We start from the raw sequence: 27722 nt of genomic DNA, 5'->3' as shown, positions 1-27722 counted from the left end.
TGTGTGGCCAATGTGAACTAGCCAAAAAGTAAAATGTTTTATTCATAATTTGTATGAATTTGTAAATAAGCAAAACACAGTGGCACTAGATTTAAGTATTCCTACCTTCACTTTTTAATAAACTGCTTCTTGGGAGGAGGGGAGTTTGTAAATTTGGTGGTGGAGGGCGATTATTCAAAATAAAACAGCCTGCAATGGCAAAGTCAAAGCATGTTTTTACAACAATATGTAAACAAGCATAAAAAAGCAGATGTGCCTAACCTTTAGAGACATATCCCATAGGATCGCGAACTGTCATTCCTCTAAAAGTTGCAGCAACAAAATGCCAATATTGAATTTTCAAAGTAGTTTGAAAACATCTTTTCAGGCAGAAAAGAAATAAAAATATATGCAAATAAAGGTTGTAATAAGATTGAAGGGTAACAAAAAGGGAAGAAAAAAAAACAAGTGTGGCTTCTTTTATTGGCAACGTGGGATGAGTTAGGTAAGAGATACTTTGATATATTTTGGAATAATGTTTCTATTAAGCTTAACTCATCAAGGTCATAACAGATTTGACATTTTGATAACTCGGGATGTCATCCATCCATTTTCTAGCACCCTTGACCCTAGTGGGGTCAGGAAGGGTGCTGACGTTCCAGCTAACGTTCCGGGCGAGAGGTGGGGTCACCCTGGACAGGTCGCTAGTCTGTCACAGGGCAACACAGAGACAGACAGGACACCCAACCATGCACACACACACACACCTAGGGAGAATTTGGAGAGACCAATTTACCTAGCAGTCATGTTTTTGGACTGTGGGAGGAAGCCGGAGTACCCAGAGAGAACCCACGCATACACAGGGAGAACATGCAAACTCCGTGCAGAAAGACCCCGGGCCGGGAATCGAACCAAGGACTTTCAAAGCAATAGTGCTACCAACTGCGCCACTGTGCAGCCCCGCTCGGGATGCCATTGACATGGAATAGAAGGTTTTGGTTAAATTCAAGAGTTTATCAAGGGCATTTTGGTGAAAGCAGGTATGAGATCAGACCTGTTTTTTGATCTCATAAATTTGACCATTTCTTTCAGACTCAAAGTACATATTCTTAAAAACTGGAGCATTTGTATGAGATGCTGGTTCTGCTGCGGTGACTGACAAGTGGAGCCCCAATTAAAATTCTGCTTTGGGTCCTGTTGCAATCTCAGGCCAGCTCTGAACATGTCCTTCTATGGAGATGTTTGACAGATCAAGTTAAAAGTGATGACTAAATGCTAATGTAATTTCACATGCCCAGGCTGAAAGAGATGCAATCAACCATTTCAGATTTGGAAGGCTGTTGTGTTTAAGAGGATGACAACCTCTTTTCCTTATTGTCTATGTAATTCACCAAAAATTGCCACTTACAGCCGCTAAGAGCCGGACGTTTCATCTCCAAGCTTCCTCTGGTCTTTGCTACTCATCCCATTTCTACTTCCTCCAAAAGTGCCACCACTTCATTAACCTTGCCAGGCATGAGATAAGAGAGGGAGTGCATCAAAGCTGCCTGCTCACAGAGAGAACAGAGCCCTGCATGTCTCCGCTACACAGCAGTCATCATGCACACAGGCAGATACACAGTCCACAACTCATCCAGCACACAGAAAAGCTCTTTTGTGTTGCAAACTGTCATTCGGAAATGTTGAGCGTGTGCTCGCGCATGTAACTTCATTATGCTTTTAAATACAATTCAGTACCAGAGGTTAAGAGCATTTAAATGCAAAACAATTCATTCTGGTCAGAGTCTTATTCAGTAGCATAAAGTGCGCACAGCACTGTCATCTCCCTGACCTGTGCACTTGAAACTTCAAAAATGAGAAAATTATACAAGAAAAGCATCAAAGCCAACTTCGGGCTGATGAGTAACAGCTCCAGAGTTGCTCAAAGTATGAAAGTAGAAGGGAGGAAATGTATTAACTGAGTCACAATATTGTTTTACTTGCACCACATACAAATCTCTCTGGTGCATTTAATCCTTCTACCCACAGTTTCTCAGAAAGGAGGATATAAATTATTTTCCTTTGGTGGAAACGGCAAATCCCTGCCTGGATTCTGTTAAAAGGCTTAAAATGTCACTAAATGCCAAGGCTGAGACTCCTGCTAACACGTAGGTCTTAGAGACAAGATGTTAAAGCGTTGAAAGTTACCTGAAATTGATGAGGTTAATATTCTTATCGCAAGCCGAGGCTTCTGAGAGCATGGATATTGAAAATAGCCAGGTAACCCTTCATATTAGAGGCTATCATGCGGATTAGCAGCATAAACAGCAATTACACATTTCATTGTTTATTGTTGGTAGTGTTTAGAAAATGTGTCACATCGCATAAATTAAAAGGATTGGGATGCTGAGCAGGGTATTTTCCAGAGCCTTTTTTTCCCAGCAAAGACGACAAGAAAATATCCCTGGAAATAAGTCCAAATGCTGGGTTGTAAATGAGTAATTTACCATGAATATCTTCCTTTATCCTTTTACAGCCAAACGAAATTCCAGACCACATTATACAAGCATGGAAGGGTCTGTCACTGAAATTTGAAATAGAGGACAAAGGGCCACTGAGCAAATAGGTTTTTTAGCCACCTTCCTCTGAGTTCCCTGCCAGTGTGAATCAGAGGTAAAATACAGTGCATTAAGTCGACCTCTGAGGCAGCACAGAGGAGGGTAGAGTGAGACATTCCGCTATCTATTAAGACTTGCGTTATGTATATATTGTGTTTTGAAGGAATTTCACTGATCCACAAAACCAGCAGGGAGGGATAAGAGCGAGTCCCTAAGACCATGTGGTAAGAAACTGCAGAGCAGAATCTCTGGCAAGTTGAAAGTTGCTGTGCCGTTAAGGAGGAAAGTCTGGCAGGATCCTGCATGCCCGCTGATAACATGGTTGGATTAAGGATGTTTAAGGGAAGTGAAAATTATTCATTTGAGATGGATGAAAGCTGCACTTGTCAAGTCCTACCAGTCATGGACTTTATACATTTCATTTCCACTAGCCAGCATGCATAATTTCCCCTCAATGCAAATTTCTACACACACTCACCGAATTTTGTGAGCATATTTACCCCCGCTCTCCCAACGCATTCTCCAACAGTAAATGGATAATCTCCACTCAACAGTGCGCCACAGAAAAAGAAAACAATGCAATTTTGTTTTCAGAAGTGTGAGAATCTCATTTTTGTGCAGGAAGATAAACTTAAATATATTTCATTGAGAACACTGCCTGAATCAAGAGACTTGCGTTTTTTGTTGATTTTTTAAGGCTTGCTCGTCACAATGGCACCCGGTAAATAAAATCCACACTTATTAACGGAATGACTACTCATTCCAAACCTCGATTTCAGTGTTGGTCTAAGAGACGTGAAACTGACAACTGTGTGCATCTCTCCCTCCCTTTTTCTCTCTATACAAATATTATGATCTCTCTGATGAGAATAAAACCTCTATCCTGAATGGCCAATAAATTAGGAGCACGCTTCTCGTTTACTCATCAGAGCTAATGAGGCTGATAAAATTACCTCGAGGATCATAATTACAGGCTAGTGGCAGAGAATCTGGCAGGGGCTGAAATAAGAGGAAGCAAAATCTAGATCATACTGCATGAGGCCGTAAAAACCGTTACACTGACTAAACCTCTAATAATTCATGCATCTTCATTCAGAAAAAAAAAATCCAAATGTATTTTATCAGTGTATTAACAGTCCTAAAAATGTACAGGATTAACAATATAAAAATGTGCTCAACAGTTGTAGAGATTCTACCTCAAACTGATTTTTACCACCCTTTCATAAAGATTAAGCACTTCATGGGTAATGGCATATTTTAATGAATGATGGCAGCCTGGACACGAGAGCTCACCTCAGAGGATTCCATTTCATCACACATTCACAGGATGAATTGTTTTACTTATGAATATTAATGTACCTCTAATTTGAGGCTGTTGTTAATGCTTGTCGCTAGGAGCTCGGCAAATCAGGTCCCCATTCCTGTTAAAGCCGTGTATTAGACACCCCCACCACCCAAACCCCACCCGACACTAAGCCCTCGCCTTTGATTCTTAATTGCAGAAGTGCAAGCATTCGCAGTAGATGGGGCGCAAAGCTTTAATTAACTCTAATATCACACATTCAGTCTTGACTGTCACCCACATCACGCATGGCGTTTTTTTTTGGTTTTTTTGTACCAATATCATCCCCAACTCTGCTCAGCTAGAAAGATTTTTGTTCCAAGTTTGTGATCACGATTTCATGCATCTCAAAATGAGAGAAGTGTTAATTTACTGTCATCGGTTTATTGCATTCATTTTAACGTTGCTTTTAAAAAGGCTTTATTTAAAGTAAAATGTAATGCTGTTTTTAAGTCAACACTTATCCTTGATGCATGGAGTTTGCTTCCATACGAGCGTCTCGTTTTTGGATCAAATCGCAAAACACTCTTAAAAAGGAAGGGATCACCTTAGTTTAATAATCTGGGTAAAAATAATAATAAAAAAAGTCACTATGCATAGCAGTCTTAGAAGGATTTTTATTGAATAGATTTCAAGTTTTAAATTATTATAAATAGAAAAGTGTACATACGGTTTAATAGCACCTTTAGAGTGTATGTAAAATTATAAAACATTTTATCACAAACACAGCAAAAAGACATTTTCACAGATGAGCAACTCCACATGTCCTTTGAACATTTTAATAGCTCAGGTATGGAGCCATTCTGATGCAGATATCAGCAAAGAGTAATGTTTAATTAAACCTGGTTCCGAGATAAAATGCTTAATACAACCTATAGTTTGTAAGCCTTTCCTCAGCCATGAGCTACAGCTCTGCCTAATCCTCTTTCACATAATGTTATTGCATCAGCACAGCTGAACACTTTTTGTGGCATTTATAAAATTAGCAAAGAAATTAACTGTCTGTACTGTGGCAAATTGGATTTCCCCAAGTTCTTGCCTTGTGATACTGCATACCCAGGCTGCCACCTACAGTACAGCGGGAGATGAGCCACAACCTGCAGCAGCTCAACATGTGTGGCTCCAGACACATTCGAAGTTAATGAGGAAGACCTCTAATATCCTTTAGGTAAATTAGTTAAAAGCCATTATTAAATAAATACTTAAATAGTTCAATTTTGGACCAAGACTTTTGAAGGATCATGCACATACAAGAGCAGCCAGACTTTCTCTGTACTTTAGATTTTAAAATGTTGGTCACAACCTAAAATACAGGATAGTGTTTAACTAAATGCAATAAATATTGCTGAAAATTAAACATCAAATTCTAGTTGGAATATCAATTTCATACTTTTCTAAAACAAATTCTTAAATTGTGAAAGGCTTTGGGTGCAGTGTTCTGATAGAATAAACTTTTTTTTTTTACAAAGCTTAAAACATATTAATATTTTAACAGTGAAGCAATGTGTGAGAAAAATCCTGGAAGGAAAAAACTAAGTCATCATAAAAAAAAAACAACAAACAAAAGAACTGAATGTGAATTTTAAACCAACATTTAACACGTTAACCACTGCTCAATTTGAGTTCATTTCAATTTTATAAACAGGACTTTTGTTTAGAAGAATGTTGAAAGGTTATACATAACATTTCCTTGATCATCATTCAACCCGCCTTTTGCTTCTTCGTTTGAAGATTTTTGAGATGGAGGATTTCCTTTTAGTTTTGCTTTTCTTCACTCCTGTTCTCCCCGGAAAAAATAAAATGGCTTATTAAGGTGTCTTGTAAAAAATGTATTTTTTGATGGGTAAGTGCTTACCAAGATCTTGCATCATCTTATTCAACTGTTTGTCCTCTTCCACTTCCCTGATGAAAAAAAATAAATAAATAAAAATAAGCACCACATAAACCTACAAAATGCATTTGACAAATTCTTAAAAGTACTCTTAAATATTCCTTATGTTACCTCAACCTGTCTTCGTCAAGCACCTCCACAATCTCATTTCTACCATCCACAATCTCCATCAGTTGCTGCAGCAGCTTCCTCTCCCTGTGTTGCTCGTCTCTTGACTTCAAGTGATCTGCGATTGGATTATATAGACAGTCGTGATTCTCATTTTCAAGTCCAGACTCAAACTGTATAAAGTTTGAGTCTGGATATTAGCTAGTTGTTATACACTGACATTTTCACATCATGTTCGCCTGCATGGAAAAGAGCTCTCTCTCTCCATGCCTTCAGTCTGTTATGTTGCAAACTAAAAATATTTCCCTTAACCAAGCAGACTAACCATGCATTTAGTGTATTCTTTATATCTCAAATTCCATAGCCAACTCTTTCAAAATATATTGTATGGTAGATATTTACTTTTCATTTATTTTTAAAAACAAGAAATCAGTAAGACAAGCGAAAACGTGTAAACAAAAACAAAAATGTTTTGTTTTTGCCACTACTTTTCTGTTTGAAAAGGAATAGGAAGATGTTCCTACTTTTAAACAGAAACACTTTCAGGAGCCTATCAAATATCAGAGCAGTGTGCCCACAGCTTATGGTGACTGGTGATCAAAGCGTTTCATAATTGGGACAAAGGCCTGCCTGGTTGGGAAGCAGGTTAAAAATTTTGGTGATCCTAGTTTTACCTGGCTTTTCCAGCAGCCGCCGAAGTTCTACCTCCACTCCTGGCTGCTGCTGCTCCAGCTCCTGAGTCCTGGCTCTGCAATAAAATGTTCATTAAGCTACCAGACATCTTAAATTATGCAGTTTGTGTTTACGAGTACAGATCACAAGTCTCTCGTATTTTTAGCTTTGAAACAAGTTCACACCTACTGTACATACACACACATTAAAAAAGTGCATCTAAAAAGTATTACTCACAGGTAAACCAGCTCAGATTCCTTCCTGATGTACATCTGCTTTTTGCGAATGAGGTTAAACCAGTCTACCATCAGTGGATCCATTAATATGTCCCCTTCTCCCTCTGCAAACAGATTGATATACAAGGTGTATTTCAGAAGATATTAATATTCTGGAATTAGTAGTTGTACAACTCACAGTCACTAATATGTACACAGCAATCAGGGGCAGTTCATTTAAAGTTCTAAAATATTTTAGTCAAAACGTCCAGTGATTACTTTTTTGTAAATGCAATTCATCCGTTCTGGGTGGCTGATACAAGTCAACAGATCTCATTTAAATGTGTCCAACTGGAGTAAAGGAAATCCTGCAGGGACAAATGAAGCATTTATGTACATCTTCAGAACTGTGCTCTTCAGGTGAACAATGACAGCATCAAAGATTCATGTGAATAAATTTAAAAATGAGCACAAAGAATATTTTATTTTTTATAAGATGATTGGCTTATTTTAGATATTTACAAGATAGATTTCTGTGAATTTTAAGTTTGGGACAGGAGTGCTTCACCTTTTGGGATGGAGTTAAAGATGCAAATCTAATAGTCACTTTTGGCAATTTTAGTATTAAACATGTTTTGCACTTAGTGCAAAACATTTTTCTGTAAAATTAATTACTTCCCTATAAAACATAAGTGCTTAACATTCTGATTTGATCTGAACACTTTAGAGCATAACAAGCTGCTCTAAAATGTGCAGTTATAAAAATCTACTATTATACGGTTTCGTAGCAGTATGAAATGCTATGCAAGGTTTCAATCGAGGAGGAGTGCATTGAGATCAAGGGAGAAATGTCCAAAATGAAGCTCAGATTTGATTTTGATCACCAACTTAAGATATTTAAAAAGAAAAAACTATGAACTGATCTGTTTAAATATTTATAAAGACTGGAAGACTCAAAGAGATTAAGAGAGACATATGGAAATCAACATGAGTTAAAGGCCATTACAGAGCCCCCTACAATGGTCTTGAGAGGCACAATACTTTTCAATAATAGCTTCATCTTCCCAGCCTGATAATGCAGTCATGGTGAGGAGAATTTTTAGCGTTTGAGCTGAACTCTTACATTTTGTTCATCTTTGTTTAATGAAGAATGACATTGTAGAATTTCTGCCATGTGGTTTTTCCCACACTTGAAATTAAAATGAAACCAGTTTAAAATCTAATTAAAGATCAGGTCATTTATAGGTCAAAGCTTTAGGACTGACTGTAGTTGAACTGGTAGATTAAATAAAATATACTTTGTCCCCCAAAAGAAGTACTTGTCTTGACCCAGAATACATTTGTTTAGTCAATGGTTCCTATGCACTTTGAGAATTCCGGTTCCAATTTGATACTCGGTCCCAAATCTAGTTAAGAAGCAAAATCAGATTCTTCTGTTGAAACAAACCTTAAAACATAAAACCAGAAAAGTAAAACAATAAATACAAGTTGACAGAGATAACTGATAGTCTAGAAATACCCTTACCCCAAACCCTACAACAACCTTCCTACATGCTCACAATTCAAATAACCAAATATATAAAGAGGGGCACAAATTATATTAAATGAAGTAATAAAAAATTATAAATAGTTAAAGTAACACTGTCTTTATATTGAATGGTAACCATAATTGCAATCACTGTGCACAATATATTGTACGATACCATAATTCTAGTGGTCAGACATTCACACTTTGTAATGGACCAGTTGGATGGACTCTGCTGCCAATAGGTCACACCTGATGCAGTGACCAGGAAGTTAGAGCTCATAACTCACATAAACCTACAATTCAGCGTAAACGTTGGTGCTGTAATTAGGGATTACCTACAACTGAATACATTTTGTCACCTCCTGAATGACACACAATAGTGTATGATCCTTTGTGCATCAAATCCCAATATACATTAGTTATAGAGAGTTTATACAGCTAGAAAGTTTAATATTTAAATGTTGCAAAAATCCAGTCATGTTGACCTTGAGCAAAGCAATCAGGTCCCCCACTCCCACAACCACAAAGGAGAGACTGCATCTCTGTGGGCTGGCTGTGCCTCTCACCTCATTTGGCAGCAATAACTGTAATAGAGATGGCAGGTAATTTACCCTGCAGACAGTGAGCGAATGTGTGAGGCAATCGGGGCACAACTCTTGATATCCCCCTGGGATTCAGAAGTCCATACAAATGTAAAATATATTTGGGTGTATATCATTTGCTGAAAATAAGCGAGTGGTGGCCACTGAGTGGACAGTGGATTATTCATCTCCAAGACCAACGCATGTCTGACTAGAAGACACGAAAAGTGAAGCTCATCTTAAATACTAGCATAAAAACATTAGATAGCAGCAGGAACATGATACTTAAAGAATAGAGATACAGACCTGAGTGCTAATTATTGGATGCAATTAATGAACATTTTAGTGAAGTTTCTTTAATAGAAAACATAAAATGGCATCTTCGAAAAAGAATCCAACACTGAAAGCGTCTGAGCAGAAACCTGAAATTATTCTTCTATAAAAACAAGTGCAATAAGTGTCAGTTTTTGGAAAAGGCTAACCAACCTTCCTCAAAGCTGCGGAGCTGCTTTTCCAGCTCAATGCCCTCCCTCTCCAGCTGAACCAGGTTCATCTCGATATCATCCAGCTCCCTCTCAATTTGCTCTACCGGAATGTGATGAAACATCCACTGATCGGGGAAAAAAAAAAAAGAAAGATTATTTTAATTATACATTTTTACTCTTAACCTAAAGAAGCTCCACAATTTTTCACTAAGAATGTAATGAAAGCATATTTGCGGAAGTGTTAATTAATCTCTTAAGATACTTAATGGAGGAACTTACAGAGGGTGACCTCATTTCAGTCCTGAAGGCGGCGGTGGGTGACAAATACTTTCCCTTTTTAGCAGCTAAGAGGTAGATAAAACAGGATTAGATGGTCCTTTCATGCCAGCTTTTCAGACAGCATTGTCAAAATTGACTTACAAAAACTCAAGATCTACACACTGTCTGGCTTTGATCATTTTAAAAGCAAGTGGAAACCAACCTGAAGGATTCTCGAGAATGTCTAAAGCAGTTGTTGAATTAATAGATTCCACAGCTGGAGGTCTGAGTGGGGATTTCACAGGTGAGCAACTAGCTTGTTTAAAGCCTAAGAGGAAGAACAGAAGGTTTTACACATTTTAGATTGGCAGTTCAGAAGTTCTTGCAAGAGATTCATCTCAGTAACAACATTTACATCTGCCTATGCCCATGATGGAACAGATGTTCATCTTGTATCACTCTTCAGTTCACACCACTGGTTGAAACTACAAGCCAACTGACAACATTTTAGGAAAGTTTGAGTAGAGGTTTGTGTTTCTCTGATAAAAATCTGATCTCATGCCTTTAATGTAGCTGTTTTAATATCAGTGCGGTATTATTTTGTACTTGTAGCTTAAAGGTACATTAGACTGATTATGCAAAAGAATTTAACCTTTTCATGTTCTGACATGGCTCATAACACCCACTTTGATTTCAGAGGTGCTAGACAAGAAATACCGACCATGTACAATAGTCAAGAGTCCATTGCCTGTTCTTTTTTCCTCCAATTTGCATGTGATAATAGGATAAAATCCCACATCAGATCCAAGACAATGTACAGAAGTTTATAAAGTTTATGCCACAGAATACTGCTGTTATGTTTAGCTAGACAGGATTTCAGGTGATATTCATATTGACTTGAAGTTTTCATTTTAAAATTAACATGATTGCATAAATTTTCCAGAGGCTGTAAAAAGTTATTTTACTATAGTAGCATTGACTCAATGAAGCTGTTCATTGAAATCAATTACATTTGAACTGAACTGTATGTAAGTGGATAAAACCACAATTGTGTCAGACTGAAATGAACGTGACAAATTTGAATCAGGCAAAATAATCTGAGTGCCTCAAAGTGACATCAATTGTGAATTGGTGCTACATAAAAATAAAAAAAAAACTAAAATATATCAAAAACACAACATGTGTTATAATTGCTTGATGTAATCATTATGCAAATAAAAGCCTCACCGACACTTTCACAAATAGGCAGGGGTTTCCTGGGATTGACTTCCTTTAAGCACATGGGTTCAGACAGACCAAAGGCAACTGGAGGTTGTGCAGGTGTTTGACCTGCGGTAGGCCTTGTTGCACCAATGGGAACATTACATGAAGTTGTGGTTGTGTAGCAAAGTGAAGGATGTTCAGGTTGACAAGCTCTACAGAAGAGAAACAGTTAAAAAAATAAAACAATTCAAAAAAAATCCAAAAACAACAAATGCTTTAAAGTTTTTAAAGAATGGAAAACAGATTAGACTGCCTCACCTGGTATTTTGTAATACTAAAATGATGTAGAGAAAGATGAAACATTGAATAGAGAGGTTAAAATTAAGAGTTAGCGGAGAGACAGTCAGGCCAGGCACTCCTTGGGGCTTGTTAAGATGGGAGACAGAGCAAGCGGCTGAACTCTGAACCAGTCAACAAGAGGAATGGAGGAAATTCTGCGAGTCTGCATTCTAGAGAGTGGATAAGCTGAGAGGTCAGACACATACATTCTTCCAAGACTTAGTTCACTAATGCGACCCCTGGACTTGTGTCTGAACTAATTAGCATTAGTGAATATTAATATACTTGTAAACACTTACTTTAATCCTTGCTCAGTTTTCACTGGTGTGAGATTTGTTTGCCACTCCTGGTAGATGGGACCTGTAGAAACAAGCAGGGGAAAAAATTATTAAAAAGCAAACATGTAATTAAAACAGCCTGTCTGTATGGTCAGAAGTAAACTGTTTTTGGAAAAAACAAACAAACATTAAAAAAAACTGTAGTATAGAGTCATCTACAGGCAGCACTACAAATTACAACTAACAGAAGACCTGCCACACACTGCTACTACATGTGTGATAACAGTGTTGTATAGTAACGAAGTAAAAATACTTCACTACTTTACTTAAGTATATTTTGGAGTACTTCATACTTTCCTGGAGTATGAAAATTTTTGATGACTTTCACTTTTACTTCACTATATTTCCGAACTTAATTGCGTACTTTTACTCCGATACATTTTCAATGTGTGGTTTAGTTACTCGTTACAAAAAAGCGAGAGAGAGAAACGCAAGTGTTTTGACCCCACCTACTGATTAGCAAGTAGCAAGCAGGCTACCGAACAAAGTCCGTAGCCTGCTTGCCTGGGCTTGTTCATCACCACCAATAGGATACTTCTTCTTCTTCTTCTTTTCTATTATGGCGGATCACAAGCAACTTTAAGGTGCATACCGCCACCTACTGTACATGAGTGTGTAGAAGCATTACTTCATATCTATTAAATTCTACTTTTTAATTTTGTATTCTTAAGATAAATAAACAATGCTTTCCTTAATTTGTGAATATCTGTTATGTTTCCTTCATTTCCTAATATACCTTTAAGATTCCATTCATGCCCCATATTTCTAACTATTCTCTTTAATTCTTCCCTTTCGAGTTCATTTGACTTACAGTTCATCAATATGTGTTCTACATTTTCTTTCTCTCCACATCTCTCACATTTATCATTATTTTTCCTCCCTATTTTATAAAGCATGTCATTTAAGTAGGTATGACCTACTCTTAATCTACTAATTATTATTTCTTCTCTTCTGTTTCGTTCATTGCTTCGAATTCAAACTGACTTTTGTACTTCATATAATCTTCTTCCTTTCTTATCTTCATTCCACATTTTTTACCATTTCTTGATTTCTTTACTTTTAATTAGGATACACCTGTTTCGCTTCTCCCATTAAACACAAAGCAAGTCTCGCAATCAGTAGCAGTCACATGGAAATTCTATCTTACAAAAACTCCCCGTCCAACTTGAAGAAACACATCGAGGTAACTTCTTATGAAATGGTTATAATCCTCCTGTTTCAGTAACTATAGCTTGGTCACTAGGCACTACTGTATTGTGAAATCTTGACCATAAATGAACTTTGTTTGGCATTGTTTCAGTTCCACACGTGGTGTATTTAGCTTAGGCCTAATGTTGACTGTAGCAGGCTACCTAGACTCCTCTGTTCAAGGGGGGACAGAAGCCATAGCAATAGCAATTTAGACTAAATTTAACGAATATAGGAAAGGCATGCAAGTTCAAAACCAGGTTTACAGATGCCAATAAGCTGCATTTCCCTCCCAATTCTTTTTTTCTTTTGCATAATGACCAGTTGTGTGCACCACCTACTGACTGTAGCATTGACTGATTCACTGATTTGTGAAGTAGAGTAATCGTAACAGCTCTTTTTCTTCATGTTGGCCGCATTTTCTGTACTATTTATTTTTCTCATTTTCAGCACTGACCTTACTTGAAGGGAAAACTTAAGGCTTACAAAAACTTTGTATTTTCTGTCCTGGAGGGTATACTAAGAAGCTGGTTCAGTTGTAAAGCAGGTTAAGTTAACCTTGTGCTATAGGTAAAGCACCTAATTTTCTTAACTAAATGATGCCTGCAGGTATATCTATTAGCAGGTTTCATTTTGCCTGCACTTGGTTGGGTACATTATTTTAAGTGTATTTGACAAGTTTACCAAAATATAAAAAATGTCATTCAAACTGCATTTGCTTTGTTTTACTTTTTACTTGTACTTTTCATTACATTACTTGAGTACATCCATTTTTACAGTAATTTCCATACTTAAGTACAAGAAGTTTCAAATACTTTAAGACTTTTACTCAAGTAACATTTCAGTCAGTGACTTCGACTTTTACCAAAGTCATATTTTGGAGAGGTACTTGTACTTTTACTTGACTCTGAGATTTCAGTACTTTATACAACACTGTGTGATAATAAAAAAAGAACAAACTTTTTTTTTTTAGCATATCCCCTTTTGAGCCACCAGACCTCAAGTATCATATATCAAGTATAGCTCTTAAAAATTTTGACTATTGCCATCATCTCAAGTCTTTATCTTTTAGACTGTCACGCTTGCAATGATTTTGTTTTGTTTCCCGCCCCCCAGCAGCTAGCGTCTTGAAATCTCACTCACGAGACTGACGAATCCTCTACACAAAGATTCCCCGAAAGAGATCCAAACCACATTCTGTAATTTGCAAGATTCTCAAGGTACATATAACTAAGCAGGTAATTTTCAAGTCCAAAAGACTTGTCACTGTAAAAAAAAAATTTAATATTAAACAGCTCTGATAGTATTCACAATTAAATCCAACAATTATGTGCCAGTCTTCAAACCCACTGACAACTATTCACATGCATCCATCCCAGGAGAATGACAGTTCAATAAAAGTTCATTAGTTTGAGACAGAAATGTCAGCTAAAAGCCTGCCAAATGCTCTGGCTGTGTAAAATGGGGCAGCAATGACAAAAGAGCTTTGTTTTCTATAAATGTCTGAGGCAGACAGAAAGAATGATGTTGAGGTGGGGGTGTTGGCAACATGTCAAATAGTGGATCAAGAACAAGTAATCTGAAATTGCATGGAGCGTACCTTTGGCCGTTGTGTGTACCGCAGTTGGCCTGGTGTTGTCCTTGTTGATAGTCTTCAGACATTGTGATTCATCATTGTTTGCTTGGCTGGTACCGGTTTGTCTTTCCCGGTTTCCTGCTGCGTCTTGGTTGCCTTTATTCTTCCTCAAACCAGGGAAGTCTTTTGAAACTGGGTCAACACAAAATCTACAAAGGAAAAAGTCCTCACAATCAAATAAAGTCCATATTCATAGAAACAGACTCTGTTGTAGTGATACTTGCCGACTTTCTGCAGATCTGATAGTGAACAGGTTCTTGTTGTTATTGTTGCAGTTTTCCCCACCTAGTTTCTTTCCGATCATCTGCCTACCCTTGTTTCCATCACCAGAACTCAGAGGGACCTTTGGATCTCCCGAGGACATGATGGGCTTCCCATTTCCAGTTGAAGATCCTGCAACATGCGGCACAGTTTGGAAAAACCTCTGCCTGGCTGCCTGAGTCTTCTGGGCTGAGGCTGTCCAAGATTGGGAATTCGGAGCAGGACTTAATGACTTTGGCACAGCATTGATTGGGGCTGATAGCACAGAGGATGCAGTTGGTGGTGCCAAAAGAGTCTTCACAGCACAGTCTAGTGGCACAGCCGAATTACATGATCCAGTTGCATTCAAGAGATAGGTTTTGGAACTGTTCTGATGGGTGTTACAGACAAATGTGCCTGGATTCTTCCCAGGTTTGTAACTTCCTGTATGAAGTACGGAGGAGCACTCAGTGCACCTAAGGAAATGTAGTATTTATATTACAAATGGAAAAAAATATATATTACAAAAAACATTCCCGTTAATAGACTTCCCTTACTTGAAACAGCTTCTGTGGTAGAGTTTTCCTTCTACAAAGTGTCTCTGCACCAGGTGGACGTGACTCTTGCATGCAACACATTTGCTGTTAAGAGTTCCAGTCTTATTTACACTGTCAGCCAAAACCACCCTCTGAAAAGAAGAAAAAAACTCAAATGAAAAAAAAAAAAAACAATCTACTGTTTGATAATTAATTAAAAGAAACAAAACTAACCTCCACAGCAGTTCCATCCACCTTTGGTGATTTGCGAACAGTGACAGTGGAAGGTAAACAGTTCTCCATGCCAGATTTAGACTCCAACATTTTGGTGACCACTGGTTGATTTTTCTTCTCTGATGGCTCTTCCTTGGAGCCCTCTGCTGGCCTTTTGACTCCACCAACTAAGGAGAAGTTACACTTTATTAAAGAGAAAGATACACTCCAACAAATTGTATATATGACCAATGTTTGACATTTTTTTATGGAACAAAAATTTCCAAGGAAAAGACACCCACTAGAAGGTCGTCCTTTGAAGTAGTTGTAGTACTGAGACACATAAGTTAGAATGCTCAGCCTGTCAGGGATCTTTAAAGCCACCATGTCTTCAGCATCTAACAAAGCTGGAATGCCCAACTTCTCTTCTGCAACTTGAAAGGCCTTAAGAAAAAAAAAATGGTGCAAATGTAATGTAAGAGCCAGTCTTACCACACAACACAAAAACAGATGGTGCAAGACTTTATCCTAGCAATGAATAATTATTTTAGTAAGTTGAACATATAACAAAGTGACTTTAAATAGAGTGGAAGCATTCAGTACTGAGGTTCAGAAAGGTCAAAAAAGGATGATGAATAATGAATGCAACTTCCTGCCAGCTTGTGGGGAATTGTACCAGAGCATTGTTCATTATCAGTCTAGACGGACCTGCTTTGGTAACAATTAAAGCAGACAAAGCTACTTTTACCACATGCAACTGACAAATTTTTGACTCAAGATTAAAATAAATAAATAAATAAATAAATAAATAAAACACCAAAAGCAACATGATACTGTTCATGAAATATAGAGGAGTGTAAATTACTTCACTCATGTTTCAGCACAGGGTGGGGGGGTATTAACAGAAGTTTAAAACTTAGCCTAATCAAACATTCTACTCCTGACCTCAAATTGGTTTGTCTTGTGGCACTGAAGAGTACAGAGAGATCCATCATGATGTGGATCAAATAGCAGATGACAGCAAGCTTCATTCAAAATGAATAGGCTGGACAGCCATTCCCCTGAGATCAGGTTTTTTGCTGACTGCCAGGATCATCCAGGACAACAAGGAAGTAATACAAAGAGTAGTACTCTGCAGGAGACCCAACTCTCAGAGGAAACCGCTACCATGGCAGAGGACTAAATGAGCAACCTTTCTGCTTTTATCACCCAGAGGTTATCCAAATAAATGAGCTTAAGAATATAAATGCAGGAAAATCTGAAGTGAAAGTGTAGACCGTGCTATTAAAAATGTACCAACAGCTAATTATTAAACGAGCAACAGAAATGCCACGGACAGAACAAATATTGCCCACTACTGCCTGTGCAGTCATGCATCCGGGTTGAATAAAAATGTGTGTCTTGGAACACATTTCAGGTTTGCTTCAGTTTAAAATTTGCTTCATTTTGTAAACTAAATGTTGAACAACTTCACGTCTTACCAGTCTATTGTTCTCAAACACATCCTCCTTTTTTAGTGAGTCATAATCTCTGAGGGAAAAAAAAAATAAACAAATGAATTACAGAAAACTAGTAAAGATATTTTCTTAAACGTTTCATCTTCAGGACAGCTCAACAAACCATTCAGTTGTTGAGTGTAGCAGAACGTCTTTGTTCAAGACAAAATAAAGAAATAATCCAATCTGACACATTTTAATTACTTACATGAGATCCGGTCTGTATTTGTGTATAAGAGCACAAAACGCCAGTCCGTTCCTGAATGAAGTCGTCATGTTAGTGACGGCAACATCTCTGTAACCATCACACTGAATTTTACACCACTGCTCCAGCGCCTTGATAGCTGCCATGCTTCCAGCGACGCGGTTCCCTCAGACGCAGAGCAGACTAAAACGGCGGAGCTTTGAGCGTTTGTGGTGGAAGCAAAGGAAAGGGGAGTTTAAAAAAAAACAAAGTTTCCCTGCTCGGGGGTTTGACCGTGAACTGTGCCGCTGCAGCTGCGTCCTGTTTCCTTCGTTTTTACTCTGACTAGCCGCTGACTCTCCGGGAAGAGTTTCTGCTGGTAGTGGTGTGGGTTTCTCAGCTCATTACACTAATTGGCATAGGCATGGCAGTCCGTCATTCACAGCAGCTGATTAAAACTTGCCCTTAAGTGGACTAAAAAAAAAAAAAAAGAAGAAAGGAATAACGTTCTATTAATGATTTATGTACTTTTCCACCTAACTGCTGAATGTTTTAATGTATGTAATTGACTTTGTTCAACCTAAAACCAACACAAAGCGGAGCAGACATTTATTAATATCATTTTCACAGCATAGCTGGAGTTCATTGAAGTGGACTTTCAACATTTAGGGGTTGTTACAATTTCTTACAGCCTTATTATTGGAAAGATGTCTTGTTTTCTGAGACAAGACAAGGCAAGGTATTCATATTTAGAATAATGTAATGTACACTGCTCAAAAAAATAAAGGGAACACTTAAACAGGTGTTTAACACTTAAAGTGTTCCCTTTATTTTTTTGAGCAGTATAGTTTACAGGAAAGTAAAGGAACAAAAAACACATCAATAACAAGAAGTACAGCAAATGATTCAAAAACTTTAAGCATCTTATGAAAAGGAAAATGTAAAATATATCTTGTAAACCACGTGTTCATTTTTTATGAAAATAATTAGCCTATTGGAAAGCTATTGTAAACAATAATGTTTTAATTTCTGTTCTAGAGAAGACAACAGTTTTATGTCTCTGACCTGATTAGATATTTCATATCCAACAAGCACCACTGAAATGTATTTGGTTTTAGGGTAATTCATTTTAAACTGTATGTTAATACAAACTTGGAGGTTATAGTGGAGCAATTAAATGAGTGATGTGAGCTCTTTCTGATGTTTGGCATGATGTATTTTTTAAGAAGGTTTCATGTCTACTTATTACGTGAATGTTGAAATTCAAGTCCGGTTCTGTAACTGCAGCTATGTTTCTTGCATGCTGTGCAATTTTTATAATAATTAAATCTGCTAAGTGCTGATCTCTTCCCTTGCAGTTTTTTTTCTCACTATGGACACATTTAGTGATAGGGATTGTGCATAGATATTCAGTAAAAGTAGCCCCAAGAATGGAACATCGTGGAACTCCACATATGTTCTTTGCTTGCATAATTTATAATTGCCAAATGACACAAACTACTCACAGTAAGAGCTAAACCAAACTCACATAATTTGGGTCAAATATGAGAAAATTCACATTTGTGGGACCAAATATTGTATGGGTAATGATAATTCAGATTAGTTGCTATCAGATCAGTTCACAACTTTTAATTCTTCAGATCAATTTGTTAAGTACAATAAATTGATCTGTTTGTTTGCTTATCAGAGCAAAACACTTCATTTTCATGAAGATTAAACAGATTTTTCTTTTTTTTTAGCATAGAGATCATGGAGTTATACATTCACCATTATTGTACTTGTCAAGTAGGTTAGCATTTTACAACTAATTCAGCTGTTTTTGCACCTCTTCATTTATTATCATATCCTAAACTGCATAAATAAGGAAAAACTGTTATAATAATGCTTATATTACAAGTGTGGTATATAAGCATTATAGAGGATATGAAAATGGCTAGAATAGGGGCAGATTCATTCCACATTAACATGAAATAAAAAAGCTGGACCTAACCCATTTAGAAAAGAAAAAATTGACCCACTGATCTTGTCAGACAAAGTTCAAACCTCTGACTCAGGGAATGTAATTAGTGTGAGACCAGAGCTTAATTTGAGTCTATAAAATGTGAGCAACCCAGACTGACCTCATTCACTCAAAAACTGTCACCACTATAAGTTATTGTCTATTGTACCACATTTAGACAATGGCTGCTAAAGCAAATAGTTTTACGTTGCCAAGAAATATACAACCTACTTGATTTTGTAAATTTATTTTAAGTGAATGTAAATATTTCAGATTGATCTAAACCCCATCTCTTCTGCTTGTGGGAGCATCTTAATGCCCAGAAGGGGGCAGTATCTCACTGCACTGTTCGAGGACTTTCCTAAAGATGACTGTTTAAAGAAGATTCAAACTAGAATCAGCAAAGCAAATCTTCAAAAGAAGTGCCTTTTTTTCTTGCTTATGCTTTTATCCTATCTAGAGTATGACTTTAAAAAAAAAAAAATTTAATACTGATGTAATTCTGAGATGCAATCTGTGATTCTGAAGACAAAAAAAAAATTGGATGTAAGTTTGTATTTACTTAAGGGTAAAATCAAACTTATCCTCTGTAGTTTTACAGGTGTTTTTGAAAAGTGTGGAATTAACAATAAAGACAAGAATAAGAACCTAATTGCTTAACAGCTCCTGGAATAGTCAAGAGTTGTCTGTGGAATTTGTCTGTTCAATAGGACCAGGATTCATGATTTCATTTTTTAGCTATTTCCGCCTTTTCCTGACAGGACTGTGTTCTTACATGCAGACATCCTGGCTGTAACCTCAGAGGTCAGGGATGTCATTAGTAAACTCATTTAGAAATTACTTGACTGTATCCCATTTTTGCATTGCCCTGATGTTAGCATTTGTCATTTGTCATTGTTATCTGATAGAGCTTCAGCACAGTGGAGCGTTCTATTAACATACCATCAATCACATTTAAGATGTGCTGAAAACTGCATTCAGAGACAAGAGTGCAAATAAAATGACCAGATGTTAAATAAAGTGGAGAATTTCTAACCTCATTCAACAGATGCAATTGTGATATGTTACACTGAAAATACAAACTGAAAGAATCAGTGGTGCCATGACGAAAGGCCGGCGGGTGTAGTGGGGGTTGGTTTATTGTTTGTGCCCCCAATGTTTACCTATGGTGCCCGCTGAACACTCTCTCCACAAACACACACACAAGCACACGCAAACACACGCCACCACTAACAAAAGATTTCTGTTGCATGTCATATATATTTATTTTCAAATGTTAATTAAAAAAAAAGATTGTTAAGTAATTGCAGATTTTTTTTATAACTATTGTGAGTTTTTTGTCCTCCACAAGTTAATAAAAAAACAAAATAACAAGTTAACACAACTCAAATTTAGTTGTGAGTTTTGGTTTTGGTGAGTCACACAAACTTTTTAGTGGTTCCTTTCAGTCTAACACTTCAATTTTAACACTGATTTTGTTCAGCGTTAAAACTGAACAAAATCTGTGCAACAATTTGCACTCTTTTTAAATTTGTTTGATTGACTTCAGGTCCATTTAACATTTTTTCTGTGGGAGAATAACACAAAAGCTCAAAATTGTATTTAGTTCTTAATAAATGTACCAAATACAAAGAAAAGAATCAAAGAATTTTAATTGTTCTACTTCTTTTAGTACATAATACCTTTGTGAGTATTATTGTCATATTATTTCTTCATCACAAGCATGCATATGCAGGAACCTCCACACTAAATGTAAGAATTAAAACTACACAAATCTGGGTTGCTTTGCATTTTTAATGGAGTTAGATGTAAAATGCAAAATAATTAAAAACTATCGTATCTGGAGACTAATTATAGGGAGTTAAAATTTATATTTTATCCAGTATCATTCAATGTGTTTTTAGAGAATGAATGTCAAAAGAAGAATTTTAAGAAGAAAAAAAATATGGATACATTCAAATCTTTTTGAGCAAAAATATACTTATTTTAAACGTTAAAAGTTATTTTTAGTACAATTTTATTCACAAAGTTAATAAAGATTAATAATAAGATTTTTTTTTACATGAATTAAGAGGAAAAAATAAATCCATTTTAAACAACATTTCATATGGTAAAATATCTGATAAGTCATGATTTCGTAGAAATTATACATTTAATATAATTTATTTAGTCAATGGTCTGTTATTTAAGGCAAAGTGACGACATGTTTGCCAAGAAGTTCAAACAGTTCAGTACACTGATGATGTCCAGAGTTTTTCTGTATAAACAGGAAGAAGGAACATTGTTAGTCACTGGGAATGACATCGGTTTCCTGCGTTTGTGCCTGTAAGTCACTGCCTGACATGTTTACAGTGTTATGGATCTCAGCTTCATGCTCTCTGGCTTTGGCCCGCAGATTAGCAATGCTGCAGGAGCGCAGCTCCTCTGAGCTGTGTCCCTCCGGCCTCTCCCACTTCCCCAACCTCAGGGTCACGGGCTGCTTCCGTACACTTGACACAGAAGCCGACGCTTTTGTCCATGGGTAGATCTCTTCTTCCTGTTGTCTCTCCCAAGGCTCACTGTTGCAACTTTCTGTCTGTGTGAAATCTGGGCTCCTCTGCTCACTTATGCCATCGTCTCCTTTCATGAGAGGCCGAGCGAGCTGGCTTTGGATTTTTAACTGCCGCCTCATCTTGGCTCGACGGTTTTGAAACCAAACCTTTACGCAAATGAAAGAAAATACATTAGCAGACATGAAATGTGAGAAAATGTAGATTTTTTTTAAAGAACTTGAAATTTATTGACAAGACACTGAAGTATTAAATTTCACAATTTTTTAAAATGCATAACCTTTAAAGTTGATTTTTTGAAAAAGAAAATCTGAAATTCTATTATTCTAAAAGTCTGGTAATTGTCTTTTTAAATATGCAGTAATGTGTATAAAGTGAAAATAAATATGGAAGTTGTATTTAAAGACTAAAAATGTCCGATGCTATTCAAGACAACAGTGAAAAATTATCAGATTCTATTCATCTTATTTAAACACTTTTTACTTTTTTGATTTTTGCCTTACCTCGTGTTACCAAGACTTTATTTCAAGAGAAAAATAAGCATTTAATTGTCCAAAATGAAGGTGCAGAATGAATAAAGTTAAACATAGTGCTAAGCTTGGAAAATTTGGCTATTTTGAATTGTGTATCGTCCCTGCTAGTAATGTGTAAAACTTTATTTTGTCACGCAGGAGGCACACATTTTTAAAAGTTCAGATTCTTAAAAAGCAAATAAATAAAATCTAAAACAAAGTGATTGAATAAGGCAATAATATCCCTCATTCTGAATGGTTTTGACAGAATAGAAAAAGCAGGAATAAAAAAGCTTCATGTGCAGCCTGACTCTCAAATGTTCACCACTTATATGATCGTGAAACAGTTCCAGCAGACATTCAGAGCACCACTTACCTGAACTCTGGCCTCGATCAGATCCAGTCTGAGGGCCAGGGCCTCCCTCATAAAGACATCTGGGTAGTGTGTTGTTTTGAAAGCCTTCTCCAGCTCCTCCAGCTGCCAGCTGCTGTAGTTGGCTCGTGCACGCCGTTGCTTCACTGGCCTCTGTTCATCTGGAAAGTATGGGACAAGAACCAATTAGACAACTGCCAACGGGTGACGGGGAACTAATGGCCCTAGATTGGATAATTAGTGCGGCAATCACTAGACTCACATTAACACTGCTTGATAATTGATTGTTAGTTACGAGCTGTTAGACCGTCTTTTGTAAACATTTACACTCATTCTCACAGACTGTCTCAAAAGCTGTGGGTACCAGTTCGGGCTGCGCTCTATCTCAGTAAGTCCAAAACCACAGAAAGAGAATTATTTTTGGCCAAATTAACTGAGGTTAGAACTCACCTTCGCTTTCTGCTAGTGGTCCTATCCCAACCGCCTGTGTGGCCAGCAGCAAAGATTCTTTGCAAGCCTCTGGCTGAAGATAATTCCTCAGGGATTCGTAGCTAAAAAAGGGCCCAGGAATCAGGAACTGAGGTGGAGTGCTCAGTCTGGCTGGGAACGCAGGGAAAAAGTGAGCTGCAGGAGAATGAAAAACTGCAGGGAAGAGTGTGGACACCATTTGACTGGGGCTGAACATGTCCTCTTGATTAAGAGTCCAATTTTTGATGATGTTCCTCAGATAAGGGCCAAGGTGACTTCTAGTGGGATGCTGTTTGAATGGCGACATGCATCCCAGCATCCACGGTAAAAGTATAACTTCAACAATGTATCCACTTTGCTACAGGCGCTGCTGCTGCTACATGTGGCTGTGGCACTCAGTGCAGGTAGAAGGTGTTGCTTAAAAAGTGAAGGTAGAGCTTGAGTAGGAGGTGGTCTCACCTTGGCTTCCCCCTCCTACCTGGTCACATTAAACCAAACACACAGGGCTTAGTTTATGGGAATGGATTTTATTTTACCTCTTAAATACCGTCACACCATCCATACTTGCTTTATTTGTTGTAGCTTTTCCAACAACATAAATCCTACAATCTTTTTCTGACATATAGCGTATGATCCTCATTCTCAGACTTCTTCTGGGACAAGTTGAAACATCTTTGACTTCTGAAGTGTCAGTGAGTAAGACCAAAGGCACCGTGATCAACCAAGAAGCTACCCGAGCCATCACCTGACCAGCTTAAACCGTGTCAAGAACCATAAAAACAAACCGCTGCAACAGAGAAGTCTTGAAAACCGTTGCTCCGTTCTGTGGAATGAAAGGCAAACAGAAGAGTAGCAGACCCTGAAAAACAGGTCCCAAAACAAACACACCGGTTAACAAACCTCTGAGTTTGTCAGCTGTTTTAAATCTTTGCCAGTATTCTATTTGTCCTGAACCTTTTCATCTTCATGCATCTGCATATTTGTAACCTTTCCAACATTGAGTACTATATTTGTGTCAATTCAGGTGATTTTCTCAAAAATGTCCGATTTAATTAATTAATTTATTTTTTTGAAATTACTAAAACATTTGGTACCACGTAGCTTTATCATGCATACACAGTGGCGCTTCTTGCACACACTGGGTTTTGGGCAAGCCCCCTTTTTCCGCTTTCCCACACGAAAATAAACACACACTCACTCCCACAGCAAAAATCAGCTTCTTCAACATGCAACATGTCATAAATATTAAGAACTAGAAAAAAAAATTATATTAAGAACATTAAATATGTAGGAGAAATTATTTTCACATTTAGAATGAAGGTTAATAGGTCTAAAATCTATGGAATAGAATTTATTCTTAAAAAAGCAAGATTTTGAATTTCATGGTTAAATTCAAAAATGCCACCCAGGCTCCATAGAAAACAGAAATATCTGCAGGGACATTGTTATTATTTTCCATTCAGTGGATTCACTGAATAAGCAACTTCTAGTTTGTATGGGGTAAAACCGATAGAATTATGTCTCCCCTTGACAGCACCACTCTGGGCAAAAAGCCACATCATATCACCATATCAAAATGTTACATTAAGTGCATATAATCAATGTTTCCTGAGATTTGATGTCTTAAAATAAAACATGATTGTCTATAGAAGACACGCCCAAGCCGTTAAAATTCATTGAAGCATGCAACATTACTCCATGTAAAGAATGAATTTTGATTATCTAAATAATCTTTCCCAGTCGCTGGTGTCAATCTCAAGAGATCATTGGGTGAGAGGCAGGGTACATCCTGCACCGCTCTTCTATCAAAGAGCAACACAGAGAAAGCACAACCACATGCGTAGAATGACCAGTCGACCTATCAGACATGCAATCAAGCAAACTGCATGTAGAAGGACCGTGAAGTTTCCTGTTGCACTTTCAGTACAAACAGCTGTGCCACTGTATAGCTGCAAAATAGCATGAAGAGTGGAAGATAAGTTTTCCTTGTCTCTGTTCTTATCGTGATGTTATCTCAAGAGAATTAAATGCTATGATACCGTTGTAAGCATTACAGCTTGTTTACAAAAATGTTTTTTACCTGCTTGAGTTACCTGCTTGTTAAGTCTGGCAGAACTGGTGTGGAAATCCCTTTAGCAATTTTTCTCAGATTTGACAAGATTTTTTTTCTTTTTACTGGTTTGATAGCTAACATAATTATGATTAAATTAATTGGTTTTGCTCATCTGCATTGAACATTTTTCTATTAAATATAGTGCATTAGCGTTTTTTGAAAAGTTCTGAAATTGATCAAAATCTGTGAGAGAAACAAAACTGAGTTTTGATCATCATCCAACTGTCATACACAACTTTTTTTTATTTGTAATAAAGTGTTGCCTAACACATGAAGAATGTTTCCATGTCTACACCTCGGCACATTAACAGTCAGGACAGGAAGATTATTAACACTTTTTTCATCTCTGAGCGAGACAGCTGCAGCTTAGCGCTGACGGATCTCTGATGAGACGATGAGCTCTGTCTGTGTGAATTAAACCCAGGTGTGTCAATTAATCCAGAGACACAAATCAGCCAACAACACACCTCGCTGACTGTTCAGATGATGGGGGAAACATCCAGCTGTCGGTGTTGTCACCAATAAAACAGGCAACTTAAGGTGGCTTTGATCAGACAGGCAGCTGGCCAGAGCTCAGGTGAGTCACAGGACGGTCGGTCCTCTGTAGGTAGCAAAAAAGGCTTGAAACTCCATCACCCCTGTGGCCCTTTCATCTGCACCTGTTCAAACACCAAACTGATGCCTCAGTGGAGGAAATAAGCTGCAGAGCAGTTTGTGTTTCTTCAAATCTTTAGTTGAAACTAAAAGCTGAGGCTGGGTGGAGCTGAGAGGTTGGTTTCTTTTTGGCATTTGCTTGGTATACTTAAGTCTGGACTAATTTGAGATGTTATAGATTTATGAAATAAGTGTCCCTGTTTTGGTTATTGGTGACTTAGGGACATCTGGTTTAAAATTAAATACACCTCAGATCATAATCCTTTAATGTCCATTGATTTGGATAATTGGGGCCAAAATTGACAAAAACTAGAGGGATTGGTTCTGGTAGTAGCTGATCAGAAGTCGTTCTGGTGGATAACTTAATGATGCATCAAGATAAGATTGTTTGCTGCTAATGCCTTTTCAATGCCTGTTGGTATTTCTACTCTCTGGATCAGCTGCTGAATGAAAATCATGAAGTCACTTCCAGATTATGACCTGCGGACTGCACTGTCTTGGGGATCGGCCAAACCCAAATGTGATCCAGATCACTTGCCACAAACTTAAAATAGGCTGGTTTAAACATTTCATAAAGCTTAAACTAGGAAAATTGTCCACCTGAAGTCTCAATGTGTAAAGGTTTGGATTTTAAAGTCAGATATTGGTCAATATGGTATCGCTTTTTGATTTGATTTTCATGTCACATGAGTCTTGGATGGTTCTGATACAAAAAATATGCATTACAGATAGAAGGGGACAGCAAAATTGAAACAGATAGCAAAGCCAAGAGTCAAATAAATTGGGCTTTTCCTATTTTTCTTTTAAGTATTTTAAGTAGCTTCTACATCTTGGGCCTACAAAAGAACGGTTGTGTAACACTTTAAAATCTTACATTACCCTGAGACAATAAAAACATAGCAGATTATTGTCATATTACCATTGTGAGCTGATGTCAACGTGGTAATTAACACATGCAGAAACGCTGTCAAAACTTGTTTCAACAGCATGACAAATCAAAGATTGTGACATTCATTCACTTTGGTTTCCCCCCCATACAGAATAAATCAATGACTGTTAAAAACAACCCAAACTTCTGATAGTTTTTTTGTTTACTGTTTATTTCCAACCAGAGAGGAAAAGAAAAATCTCAAACCATTTCACTGACAACAGCCGTCAGGTATAAGTTCCATTTCCTGAACTGCAAAAAGGAACTAAAACAAAACAGATCATTTAAAGGTTTGTAAAGTCAGGGTGTGTATTTAATGTGCAATAACATGTTGCCATTGAATTCAAAAACACTATAGTTGACAAAGGTCAACAGGTTTACAACACTTTACTGATCTTGGATTAAAGATCGAAATATCCACATTTAAAAGTTATTTTAAAATTCATAGTCTAATGCAAAAATCTACTTCAATGTGAAGGCGAAAATTAATTTTTAATTAAATTATGTGGTCTATATTCCCCCCCCCCCTACTGACAGGCATGGCTGAAGTGGATTAACTATCTGCCCTCAGTATGATAAGATCTGATATAATAGTGATCACGAACAATGCAGATTATTATTCTTTCTCATCTACTACTATGGTCCTTCATCTCATAAAAGAAGCGTTCTGCCAAATGTCATACAAAGATGGATGATTATCGTCAGAGCTGCTGTCATGGGAATTTATCTGTGTGGTGTAATTTTCAGGCTGGAGCAGCAATGAGCACATACTCAATATTTAATGAAAGTATAAGTGAGGCTTGAGGGTTGTCACTTATGCCTCTACTGTTAATGATGTGTCACATTATACTTATCAGATTGGGTCAATCTCAACTGCAATCACTGCTCTCATTTCTTTTTAATCCATTACAAATATTGGATCGTTTTTGTCCAACTCTGTGCAAACACATCTACATTGCACTCTAGTTGCTTGAATCGACATTTGTATCAAATGCATGAACAAAAAAACCCAAAATCTATTAGTTGGGCCATGAATTGGTATAATTCAATCAACACACCTCAAATGTGTTTGTAAGTTGGACAAAACATGTATTTCA

General features: G+C 37.2%; 2 protein-coding genes across 3 annotated transcripts; both read right to left on the bottom strand.

Annotated features, from left to right (window-relative positions):
• Positions 1-4515: 4515 nt before the first annotated feature.
• Positions 4516-17387, bottom strand: micall2a (mical-like 2a). 2 transcript variants are annotated; one of them, XM_032586319.1, is made up of 17 exons: positions 17054-17387; positions 16831-16879; positions 15652-15793; positions 15371-15537; positions 15158-15288; positions 14585-15076; positions 14325-14509; positions 11498-11558; positions 10884-11071; positions 9880-9984; positions 9678-9742; positions 9400-9523; positions 6827-6929; positions 6592-6665; positions 5921-6035; positions 5774-5820; positions 4516-5695 (listed from the first exon to the last, which is right to left on the bottom strand). In XM_032586319.1, the coding sequence occupies exons 1-17, from the start codon at positions 17194-17196 to the stop codon at positions 5616-5618; spliced, it is 2271 nt and encodes a 756-aa protein (XP_032442210.1). In that variant the 5' UTR covers positions 17197-17387; the 3' UTR covers positions 4516-5615. The 2 variants fall into 2 exon arrangements, with proteins under 2 accessions (XP_032442210.1, XP_032442211.1); XM_032586320.1 differs by lacking the exon at positions 16831-16879 and having other exon boundaries at positions 17054-17164.
• A 3766-nt stretch (positions 17388-21153) lies between these two features.
• Positions 21154-23855, bottom strand: LOC116736042 (short stature homeobox protein 2). The gene is made up of 3 exons (XM_032588256.1): positions 22913-23855; positions 22466-22623; positions 21154-21726 (listed from the first exon to the last, which is right to left on the bottom strand). The coding sequence occupies exons 1-3, from the start codon at positions 23247-23249 to the stop codon at positions 21313-21315; spliced, it is 909 nt and encodes a 302-aa protein (XP_032444147.1). The 5' UTR covers positions 23250-23855; the 3' UTR covers positions 21154-21312.
• Between the last annotated feature and the right edge of the window lie 3867 nt (positions 23856-27722).

This window comes from Xiphophorus hellerii, chromosome 16 (genome assembly GCF_003331165.1).
Source record: "Xiphophorus hellerii strain 12219 chromosome 16, Xiphophorus_hellerii-4.1, whole genome shotgun sequence".
In the NCBI taxonomy this organism is placed as follows: Eukaryota; Metazoa; Chordata; class Actinopteri; order Cyprinodontiformes; family Poeciliidae; genus Xiphophorus; species Xiphophorus hellerii.
Note: the sequence above shows the minus strand (reverse complement) of the source record. Positions and strands in the feature narration are given on the sequence as shown.